We start from the raw sequence: 12,169 nt of genomic DNA on the forward strand, positions 1-12,169 counted from the left end.
GAAAATGTGTACTTAAAAGAACTTTTAAGCTATGCTTTTAAGACATACACATTGTTTCTATGCATTCCTACTTGCTAAAATTAAAATATGTAAATTAAATCTCTTAGTGTAGCATAGTCCATCTTTATTTTCTGTTCACATGAAATTTTTAAGTCATCTCTTTTAAAATTGATTTTACATCTGCATTTTGGCATGATTAGCATTACATTTTGGTGGAAGTAAGGCTTTATTGTGCTAAGCTTTTGGAAGAGAAGACTGAACTTTCTTGCATTGAAGTTATTATATGTATAGTTGACACTTGAACAATGCAGCAGTTAGGGGTCATGGACTCCGTGTGCAGTTGGAAATCTGCATATAATTTTTGATTCCCCAAAGACTTAACTACAGTAGCCTACTGTTGACCAGAAACCTTAAGATGCCATAAACAGTCAATTAACACATATTTTGTATGTTATGTGTATTATATACTGTATTCTTGCAATCAAGTAAGCTAGAGAAAAGAAAATGTTAAGAAAGTTTCAAGGAAGAGGGCGCCTGGGTGGCTCAGTTGGTTGGGTGACTGCCTTCGGCTCAGGTCATGATCCTGGAGTCCTGGGATCGAGTCCCTCATCGGGCTCCCTGCTTGGCAGGGAGTCTGCTTCTCCCTCTGACCCTCCCCCCTCTCATGTGCTCTCTCTCATTCTCTCTCAAATAAATAAATAAAATCTTAAAAAAAAAAAAAAGAAAGTTTCAAGGAAGAGACAATACATTTACAGTACTGTGCTGTATTGGAAAAAAAACAAACGCGTATAAGTGTACCCATGCAGTTCAAACTGTTGTCCAAGGTTCAACTGTATATGGAGCACTAATTTACAACCTTAGTGGATGTGGGATAGTGGGATGTGGGATACCAGCTTTCTGGTTTTGCCATATGTCTGTGTGTATTTATAGGATTTGATTAGGCTTGCCAGTAGACATAGCATTCTGAGGGACATTTTAAAAGCAGAAAAATTCATTAAAATTGTATATTGCTTGAAAGTTTAGAACAGTAATGTATTTGGCACATTAGTAATTAGATGGATAAAACTGTTAACTGACTTAAGGTTCAAAGATTGAATAGTGCTGAATGGTATTTCCTTTCTTGTCCTGCAGATCAAAATTTCAAAGAATAATGATTGTCATTCAAAGACAAGAAAAAATAGATTTTTTGGAGCCTTTGGCTGAGGTTAGACAAGTACAGGGCCCTTAGTTTTCTCTACGTATTTTGCTCCTCTTTATTTTGTTGCATTTGTAATTTTAACAATTAGCTATGCCTCAGTTCTCATCCTTTTTTTCTGTCCATTGGATGATTTCACCTGATGGGTGCAACAGTGCACATCAGGGATTCCCTATTGAGTCATTCTCAATTGTTGATCTTCAAAGGTGATCTGGTTAGTTGCTATGCCCATAACTTCTCTGCATTCCATGCTGCTTATCACCATTTCTGATTGGAGAGTCTATGTGACATAATGGTTAAGAGCGCTGGCTTTGGGGGCGCCTGGGTGGCTCAGATGGTTAAGCGTCTGCCTTCAGCTCAGGTCATGATCCCGGGGTCCTGGGATTGAGTCCCACATTGGGCTCCCTGCTCAGCGGGGAGTCTGCTTCTCCCTCTGCCTCTGTCTTTCTCTGTCTCTCATGAATAAATAAATAAAATCTTTAAAAAAAAAAAAGCGCTGGCTTTGGAGTCAGGTAAACTTGGGGTTAAATCTTGGCCCTACTACTGTGTGACTTTGGACTTAGAGTATTCATGTTCCCAAACTGCATTTGTAAATTGGGATGCTAATAGAATCTACATTGTAAAGCTGTAGTGAATATTAATGAGGTAATGCATGCAAAGTACTTATTAGTAAGTACTTGGTTGTATGTTAGTTTTATGTTTTTTTTTTTTTTTTATCTTCACCACATTAAGCGAGAAGCAGCAGATATGACTCCTTTTTAGTCAGTTCAGTCATTATGGGGAATTGTTGACAGGGAGTTGCACATCTTCTCTGCTTTCCATATCCTCCCTCCACTGTCTCTCCAGATTATCTCTATAATTAAACGTAGTCCCTTCAAAGAAAAGATGGATAATTCCTGCTGTATATATGGTTTTAAGAAATACTTGGGGGGCACCTGGGTGGCTCAGATAGTTAAGCATCTGCCTTCGACTCAGGTCATGATCTCGGGGTCCTGGGATCGGGCCCCACATCGGGCTCCCTGCTTGGCAGGGAGCCTGCTTCTCCCTCTCCCTCTACTGTTCCCCCTGCTTGTGCTGTCTCGCTCTCTCTGTCAAATAAATAAATAAAATCTTAAAAAATCATAATAATTGGGAGAGGAATTGCTTTTGCTTTATTCCCTTTTCCAGTGTTCTTATGCATATCCACCCTTTCTCCTTCCCTGTTTTTCTCTATTCACTCAGCTATTTATTGTTGGCTTTGTTAGCAAATTCTCAGACTAGTTATTTCTAATATTACTTTTCATCAGAGTGGGTAGAGGGTTAAATCAACTACATGTATTAATTAATTCCATTTTGAGTGCTTGTGTCTGGCTCCTTAGATTTGTGCTGAGAAAGTCAGACCTAGGAACTTCCTAGGGTCCTTTTCAGGGCCAGATTCTATCTTGTGATGAATTTTGGATTCTGGCACTTGCTTGAGCCGTCAGTACATTTTAAAAAATGCAATTAATTCCTGTGGTTTAGAATGTTTCCTCATCTCTCCTTCTTTATTTCTGTGCACTCTGCTCAGAGTGATCTCATTGATATGGATTATGGATGACACGTGGTTATATCAGCTTGGGCTGCAGCTTGTACTTGTGTCTATAACAGCGAGTGGTTATCGGGAGACTAAGACGTAGTAATAATAGGTGCATCATTCACAGTACTGATTCCTTAATATTATTTTTATTGGGCTTTGCAGTTCTATTTTAACAGCAGAAGGCATGGGATATAAATAGTTCACCCATTTCAGGCTTTGGTTTTCTATTAATGGGGGGTGAGTATTGCATATGTTCTGATACTGCTTTTCTTCATACTAATCACATCAGTTGAAAAAGAGGCATTCAGGCGCCTGTGTGGCTCAGTTGGTTAAGCAACTGCCTTCAGCTCAGGTCATGATCCTGGAGTCCCGGGATCGAGTCCTGCATCGGGCTCCCTGCTCGGCGGGGAACCTGCTTCTCCCTCTGACCCTCCCCCCTCTCATGTGCTCTCTCTCTCCTCTCATCCTCTCTCTCAAATAAATAAATAAAATCTTAAAAAGAAAAAAAAGGCATTCACCTGTGATGCTATACTAGATGCATTGGCAGTGTCTTGAATTACTATAAAATAGGAGTAGTTTTGTTTTTAAAACTCTGGAGAATAAATTAGAAAGACACACTGAAAGATGGACTTTAAGAACTTTCTAGAATAAAATAGACTTTTGGAAAAAATTATTGTTTTTCTTCTTTCTGTTTATATATTATTACTACTTTTAAAAGAGAAAACAGTGTTGCTTTTGCACTGACAGAGTTGGACCATCTTTGGGGGGACATTGTAGTAGGGCAGTTCTGAAATATCTCTTAGATTTTTGCTACAGTGCTACAGCTGTAACAGAAAAAAAGAGTAGGCAATTCTTTTGGTATGTTCTGTTCAGTACCTGGTTTTTTAAGAGCCAGATACATTTCAAACTTGTATTAAGATAGGTAAAAAAAAATTTTAGAAATGCGTGTGTATGTATATTACTTCAATACATATTCATAGTTATGAAGTAAAAATTTGTTTATAGCACACCAATGTCAGATAAACTTTCTCTTGCATGTGGATTTTCCTTCAGAATGCTTGTTTAATTAGAAATTCTTATTAAACGTATTAATTATAGGAAAAGCACAAGGGAAGCACAAAAGTACTTTGGGAATTCTAGTACTGCCTCATTCCCTCACTAACTAGACTACACTGAGCAAGCCATTTATTATTTCCATGCCTACTTCCTCACTTGTGAAAAGAGGGCAGTGATATTTCCTCTGGTGTAGTATAAGAAATAAATGAAACATTAGATCTAAAAAAATGCAAAAGGCCCCATAACTCCTTTACCATGGAATATTAGCCATATTTGATATTTGTGGCCACTACTTATTCAGCAGCCAATTCACTCATTTAATAAGGATTTGGTTGTCTTTTATGTACATAGTATGCTAGTAGCTAGTGTATATTGAGCACTTACCATATGTCAGCTATTGCTAGGAATTTTTTATTTGTTTACTAATTTAATCCTTAAAACATTGTGATGTAGATACTGGTTTTTTTGTTTGTTTTTGTTTTGTTTGTTTTTAAAAGATTTTATTTATTTGTTTGACAGAGAGAGAGAGGGAGAGCACAAGCAGGGGGAGCAGCAGAGGGAGAGGGAGAAGCAGGCTTCCCGCAGAGCAGGGAGTCCGATGCAGGGCTCGATCCCAGGACCCTGGGATCATGCCCAGAGCTGAAGGCAGACGCTTAACCGGCTGAGCTACCCAGGCGCCCCTAGATACTGTTTTTTTAATCCCTATTTTATTGTTGAGGGAGTTGAGATTTAGAGAAGTCAAGTGGCTTATCTGAGGTTGAACAGTTAGTGTCTTTTCTGATTCCATCTACCTATCCATCCATTCATCCTTCCAATTATTCATCAATTGTTTATAAAGCGTCTGCTATGTGATAAGTACTCTTCTGGGGCCGAGCATTCAGTGGGGGAACAAAACAGACAACTTACATTCCAGTGGACAAAGGCAAAATAAATAAAAGTGTGAAATAGAGAGTATATTTGAGTTTATTCTACAGTGATAAGAGTGATGTGGTGATAAAGTAAACTCCTTTGTTAAGAAAAAAGCAGGGAAGGGAATTGTGGAATTGTGTGTGTGTGTGTGTGTGTTTATAGTATAGATACTGTAGTCAGAAAGGGCCTCATCAAGAAGGGGATAAAAGACCTGAAGGGAGGCATTCCACGTGTACGAAGTGTGATTGAGGTAGAGGAAATAGCATGTGTAAAGCATAGGGCAGGAAAGTGCTTGGTGTGTTTCAGGAACCATAAGGAGGCCAGTGTTGCTGGCATAGAATAAGTAAAGTGGAGAGTATTAGGAAGTGAGGTCAGTGAGATAATATGGGGCAAAATTATATAGGGATTTATGGGCTGCTGAGAAATAGGGTTTGGAGCAGAAGAGAGACATGGGATCTGATTTATCTTTTAATGGGATCATTCTGTCTACTGTGTTGAGAACAGACTGAAGGGAAGCAGGGGTGAAATCGAGGAGACTGATTAGAAAGCAGTTGGTAACATTCTAGGCAAGATGATGGTGACTTAGTCCAGGGTGGCACCAGTAGCGGTTGTAAGATGTGGTTGGATTTGCTGGATTATTTTGGTGGGGAGAGTGAGAGAAAGTGAACTGTCATGGGTGATTTCAAGGTTTTTTACCAGAGCACCTAGAAGAATGGGGTTTACTGAGATGGAGGAAGACTGTGAGAGGAGCAGGTTTGAAGAAGGTAAGAAATCATTTTGGACATATTTGAGATGCTTATCAGATACCCAGTTGGAGAAATATATGGGTTTGAAGTTCAGGGGAGAGTTGGGACTGGAAACATAAATTTGGGAGGTGTCAGTGTTCTTATGGAATATAAAACTCCAAATCTGGATGAGATTGAGAGAGTAGTACAGCTAGAAAAGAGAAGATGTCCAAGATCAGAGCCTAGTTCTAGCTCAGCTCTTAAAGGCCCACATTTTTAATAATTGCTATCCAATATCGCTGTCTCTGGTATTATAATAGGTACTCATTAAAAACCTGTAACATGGGGGCGCCTGGGTGGCTCAGGCGTTAAGCGTCTGCCTTCGGCTCAGGTCATGATCCCAGGGTCCTGGGATCGAGCCCCGCATCGGGCTCCCTGCTCGGCGGGAAGCCTGCTTCTCCCTCCCCCACTCCCCCTGCTTGTGTTCCCTCTCTCGCTGTCTCTCTCTGTCAAATAAATAAATAAACATTACAAAAAAAAAAAAAACCTGTAACATGGAGGCTGCCCTCAAGAAGCTTATGGTTGATAGGAAGAAACAAAATATAGGACATATATTTGAAAGGTTTAAATTACAGTGCAAAGTATAATATATGATTACGTGTCACAATGAGTGGAAAGGACTGTGAATTTACCTATTCTGCTTATGAAGAGATTACTTGGCATGGAAATGATTGACAGAGTCCTATTGGAGGAAATGGGAATTGAACTAAATCTCAAACAATGGGCAACAGATTGGGGGTGGCACATTTTGGGGAGGTCCCCAAGACTACCGTCAAGTTCAGAATTTACTACCATCAAGTTCAGAATTTAGAAAGCTGTTATATTCACAGTTGCTGTTTGTTACAGCAAAAGAATATGGATTAAAATTAACATTAGGAAAAGGCATATAAGGCAGGGTCTAGGAGAGTTCAAAGCAGGGTCTTCCAGTAGTCCTTGCCCGGTGGTCATGTAGACAGCACTTACTTCTCCCAGCAATGATGTGTGGCAACAGTCATGGAGTATTGGCAACCAGGGTAACTCACCTGAGCCATGGTGTCCAGGTTTTTCCTGGGAGTTGGTCACATAGATATGGCTGACTGTCGTGAGTTGCTTACCCTTAGTCTGTAGACTCTCTGGAGCTGCTATAATGTGGCCGAGGGCCCCCATCCACTGTAAATCACATGTAAAGCACATTGCTAACTTAGGTTATTTGGCATTGCCCAAGGCCCCCAAGTAAACAAAGACAAGAATCAGGTAGAACATTCCCAAGGCTTACCTCCCAGGAGCTGGGGGCAAGGGCCAAACCTTTCTTTGGGCAAGGTCAAACCTTTTCTGAATGGTGGTTGGCAGGGAGGGTAGTGCCCCCTATGTGGACATAGCATGAGCTGAGATACAGTAGAAATGTGTACACCATATTTAGAGAACATTGTGGTGACTGCAGGATGGCCTTGCGCTTGAGAATATGAACTCTGGAGCCAGACTACCAGGATTCATATCTCATCTGTCCCTTGCTAGTGTGGAAGTTATAGCAGTTACATAATCTGTAACATCTGTAAAGCAAGGGTAATAATAATACCTACTTTATAGACTTATTGTGAGGATTAAAAAATTAATATATAAAATGCACTTAGAACATGTCCTGACACAGTAAGTACTGTAGAAATCAGGATTTTGTTCATCATTCTTTATAATCATTCACTCAGTGATTCTTTTTTGAGCACTAGTATGTTAAAGACTCATGTCCTGAGCCTCAGACCTTTATTTCCTGATATCTAGACAGTTTCCAGGTATCTAGAGGGTTTGTGGCTCATTTAATAATAACATGTTCAAAAAGAAATTAAATCATTTTTCATACAAAAGATTTCACTAATGACAGTACTATCAATCCAGTTTTATTTTAAGATTTTCAGCCCTTGCGGGTGCCTGGCTAACCCACTCAGTTAAGCATCCAACTCTTAGTTTCAGCTCAGGTTGTGAGATCGAGGCTTGCATCAGCCTCGGCGCTTAGCGTGGAGTCTGCTTGAGATTCTCTCTCTCCCTCTCCCCCCACCATTTGTGCTCTCGCTCTGAAATAAATAAATAAATCTTTAAAAAAAAGATTATCAGCTGTTGCTATGAAGTTAAAACTTGTATTCAACTGGCAATCAAAGAACTTAATTTGTAGAGAAGTGTTGATCCCTAGTTATATTAAGTGGGATTCATTGTGATGCCTCTGCATTTATTCTGTTGCCTCAGCTATTACTTGAAGATGGCATGCTATGTAATTTGGCCTGTGGTATCAGTGTTAGAAATGATACCTTTCTAAAGAAAAGGTTTATCATAATATGCTGCTGCTTGAGGGCTCGCACTTGTAGAATTGCACTCCCTTCTGCCCTGCCATCTTTTTTTTTTTAATATATCAGTCACAGTTACGTTTTTTCCCCTTCTCTTTGGACCATGATAAGCTTCAGAGTAGTGACTTTGGGAGCAGGGTAATTTAGAGTGAAATGACCTTTACACTGGAGAAGTAATTTGCATGTAAGAGATAGGAAGGTGTTTTTTAGGTGTGTTACAGGCTTGCTTACTTTAAACCATTTAACTTATGCTCTGAAGTAACTGTAATTTAATGTTGGTACTATATCATATTATGATGAATAGCTTTATATTTAAAAGTCATATTCACAGACTTAAATCTGGGTATCAGAATTAAATAATTCTTGAAATGTATGAATGTCTCCTTAATATACTGATTAGAAAGCAACAAAAAATTATTAGCCGTTGCAAAGAAGGGGCTTAATAAAGAATAAATTTTGGTGAACTGGGAAGTTAATGTTAGTTTTCTTTTTTGTGTACATTCAGGTCTGTGTATGATGACCAACCAAATGCACACAAGAAGTTTATGGAAAAGTTAGATGCTTGTATCCGTAATCATGACAAGGAAATTGAAAAGATGTGTAATTTTCATCATCAGGGTTTTGTAGATGCTATTACAGAGCTCCTTAAAGTAAGGACTGATGCAGAAAAACTGAAGGTAAGAAATATTTTAAAATTCTCTTTATTTTTGCTCTCCTTAGTCAAGTATTAGTTTGTAGTGCATATGTACAAATCATTATTAAATGTACTATTTTCAAGAAGTGAATTAGTGTGTATATTTGGAAATGCTCTTTAGCTCTATTAACATAGTTGTCATGCTAATGACAGAAGTAATCTCTTTTTTGTAAAACAAGTAATGCATTGACTTAACAGGATTTCTTTCCATGCAGGGAAATGAACTAAAAAAATTCATACAAAGGAAGGCCTCATTTGCAGTTTTAGAATTTTAAAAATTGCAATTAGTACAATAATGATAAAAAGCTATTCTCTAAAAATTGAAGAAAACTCTAAGTGCTTGTGTTTTCAAAATTATTTAATAATATTGAAACTTTTTTTTAGTTTAATAATAAAGCACAATTTTTTAAAAGAAAATTGGTCTATATTTTCTGCCACACAGCAAAAATATTTATTAAATGAGACCTGGATTTGTTCAGTCAGAATACAAAGTATTTAGTTATAAGAATTGGCCTATTTATCTTTCTTTACATTTGGAGAATTTAGCAGATAAAATGACCCTGGTTCACTAAAGGTTATGATTAGAAAACCATTATATAAAGGATATTCAGATAACAAGAGACCAAATACAGCATCAATGAGGTCACTGAGCATCTTTGTTCAGAAATTAATGAGATTTTTAATAAACTAGAATGTGCTTCCTTACTATGATGACCTAATGAGTCACTTAATATGTGGGAAAATTTGAGGTTGAGCTTTGTCTGCACCTGCAGCATTAAAATGTTGCTGTGGATTGAAATTTCCGTGTTTGATGTTAATCAACCACCCAGTGTTTGCATTCAGCAAAGTATGAATGTTTAATTACCATAAAATGCAATCACTATTTTGTACAGACAATGAATGGCACATAGACCTCATTGAAGTTATCAAAAAGGGACCAGTGGTCAATTGGGTCAGTGATTTGAATTGTTTGACAGACTTAGAGAAGCAAGTAAAGTTCAAAAATCTAGATTAAATTTGAGAAGTTTGCCACAGAATCTGTTAAAAAGAACTGTCATAAGTAATTGAAGTTAACAAAAGCCCTTTTCAATCAAGAGTTCAAGTTCAAGCTGTAGAGTTAATTTGAATTTGCATTTCTTTGTTCTAAGTTTCTCATGAAGCATGATCTGATTACAAGGGTGAGCAGTTATATCAGGGCAGTTTTATGCATATTTGTCTAATTAAGGTGAAATTGTTTTTAAGGTGCAAGTTACTGATACCAACCGAAGATTTCAAGATGCTGGAAAGGAGGTGAGAATACAATACATTTCTTGCATACTTAATATGTGGATGCAGTTTAACTGTTTGCTTAAAAATATGAACATTTCTTCTTTTCTAAGGTGATAGTCCAAACAGAAGATATTATTCGATGTAGAATTCAGCAGAGGAACATTACAACGGTAGTAGAAAAATTGCAGTTGTGCCTTCCAGGTGAGTTAAACTTGTCTATAATTTAATGCTTGGCTTGGTAAAATTATAATTTAATGATAGCATATGGTCATTATTCATTATGCAAATTATAGATTATTTGGTGATTGCCCCCAAAAGCTCATGGTTATCTTTCTTATCTATTTAGCCCTTGAATTTTCATGGTTTTCTTATCTTATAAAGTTTTGTTTGATGATCTGTCACATCAGGTTCCTAGAACAACCTGTACCTCTCCCATTTCCTTCCTGCCTAGTTTGTCCGTTGTCCCTCACCCCCCTCTCACTGCTTTTTTGTTTTTCCTCAGAATACTTTCCCATGGAGGGGAGTGTCTTTTGATTACATTTCCTTATCTTTTCCTAATTTGCCTAATTTTTTACCTCTAGTTTTCCACTGTTTTCTGTTTGTCACTTAAGCAGGTTGGTTTTGCTTTGCTCACAGTCTCGTTTTGCTGATAAAGTAAAAAAACATCCTAAAGTGCTAGGTCTTTTCCCTTCTTTGGTCTTGCCTTACTCCTGTATTTTGGAAAAACTGACTTTTTTGGTTTCTGAGTTTTTGATCTCTCTCTTATGGCTAAAATATTACTGGGACATCAAATAAATTCTGAAGAAACTCACCTGTATTTTCTTTCCCTTTATGTATCCTGTTCAAACAAAAGGAAGCCAAAACGTATGTCATCTTTTTCTTCATATAGTAAGCTGAATCCATCTTAGTGTCCGATTTTTTAAATTTATTTTTTTAGGAAGGACCCTGAACCTCCGTGTCCAGGGGAATAGAATGAGATGCTTTGTATGATATTTATATAATGTAAATTTAGCTTAGAACACAAATTGTATGTTAAAATTGTCAGCAGATTTTATTAACTAAAAAACATTGTTTTCTGACTTTGTGAGAATAACTTTTCTTTTTTTTTTAGAATCACTGAAATTCTATTCAGTTTTATCTCTGGTCCCTGGATATTTGCACATTAACTTTGAGTAAATAAAATGTCTGCTTATTATGTTTCAAGGTTGAGAAACCTACTTTCTTATAGTAATGTTTAATAATACCTCTTTGCCACCATCAGTTACACTGAAGTAGCCATGACGACAGTCTCTAAGTTTGATTGCTTTGTCCCTGAATGGTAATAAGCCTAAAAAATTGGGGACTGGTGGAATGAGAAAGAGCTGAATTCAGCTTATTCCCCTGGGGGGCGGGGTTGGAATAGAGAAATAAAGGGAAGTAGAGATTAGACTTTTGTTACTGCTACTGTCTTTGCTTTCAAGGCTGGACAGGCAATCTGAGTTCATGTAAACATTGTGTTCCTAATAGCCACATTGAGAACTGCTTCCTTTCCTCCATCTAGCCTTCTATCAAATTATCCACTTGGAAATACTTTTTTCTGTCAGCCATTATGGTAGATATTGGAAATATAAAGTTGAAAATGACACAGTCCAAGCTCTGAAGGATCCTACAATTTAATGTGAATAAAGATAAATGAGCTATTTATTATTGTATAATTGCCTAACTCTTCCTTGGATTAGAAGGGGTATGAGAAGATATAAGAAGTCATAGGGTAACATCAAAAACTAATGATGTAATGTATGGTGATTAACATAACATAATAAAAACAAAATCAAAAAAAAGTCATAGGGTAAACAATGCATTTTCCTGGTACATTAGTTTTACTTGATTATTTTTGAGGAGAGCATTACTTTTATATGGAAATAAGATAGATATGAAAGTTACATAAATTATTGAGCTAAAACTGGAGACTTTAAAGAAAGTTTATACTTAAGCAGCAGTTTTAGGCTTTTTCCCAGGTTATGTGTTTACTCTAATGCTTTGGTTGGAAAATGCGAGAAATACTGCATTACAATATAAGGGCTGTGATAGAGATATACAAAGGGTTCACAGGGTTAGGGTAGTTCACTGTTGCCACCATTGTAGCTTTATGGTTTTCAGACAAGTGAACTAAATATCTTCTGTAAACTTGAAGACCCCTGGGAAGTAGCCAAAATAGACAGCCTGGAAACAAGTGTTGTCTGTCTCTCCGATCTGTGAAAATATGAGCTGGCTTGATGAGCCAATGATAATTTACTCACTTTATACTTTGAAATTCTCCTAAGGATGAATGGTAATCTACATAGTTGCATTAAAACCTTTTTGGTGGCAGTGTGTCATCTTGCTGAAGCTTGTAACAATTCTATTGAATAATTG

The 12,169-nt window shown here is 37.3% G+C and overlaps 1 protein-coding gene across 4 annotated transcripts in view; it reads left to right on the forward strand.

The window, feature by feature from the left end:
• Positions 1-12,169, forward strand: part of EXOC6 (exocyst complex component 6) — a 230,351-nt gene that overhangs the window by 42,920 nt on the left and 175,262 nt on the right. For 3 of the 4 annotated variants that reach the window (XM_035025185.1, XM_035025198.1, XM_035025176.1), the window contains exons 2-4: positions 8,318-8,489; positions 9,749-9,796; positions 9,886-9,976. In XM_035025185.1, the coding sequence (XP_034881076.1) occupies positions 8,318-8,489; positions 9,749-9,796; positions 9,886-9,976 (311 nt within the window). Of the gene's footprint in view, positions 1-5,144; positions 5,480-8,317; positions 8,490-9,748; positions 9,797-9,885; positions 9,977-12,169 lie in introns of those variants that run through there. The other variant, XM_035025192.1, reaches the window with a different exon arrangement.

This window comes from Mirounga leonina, unplaced genomic scaffold (assembly GCF_011800145.1).
Source record: "Mirounga leonina isolate KUSES-001 unplaced genomic scaffold, KU_Mleo_1.0 Mir_114, whole genome shotgun sequence".
Classification (NCBI taxonomy): domain Eukaryota; kingdom Metazoa; phylum Chordata; class Mammalia; order Carnivora; family Phocidae; genus Mirounga; species Mirounga leonina.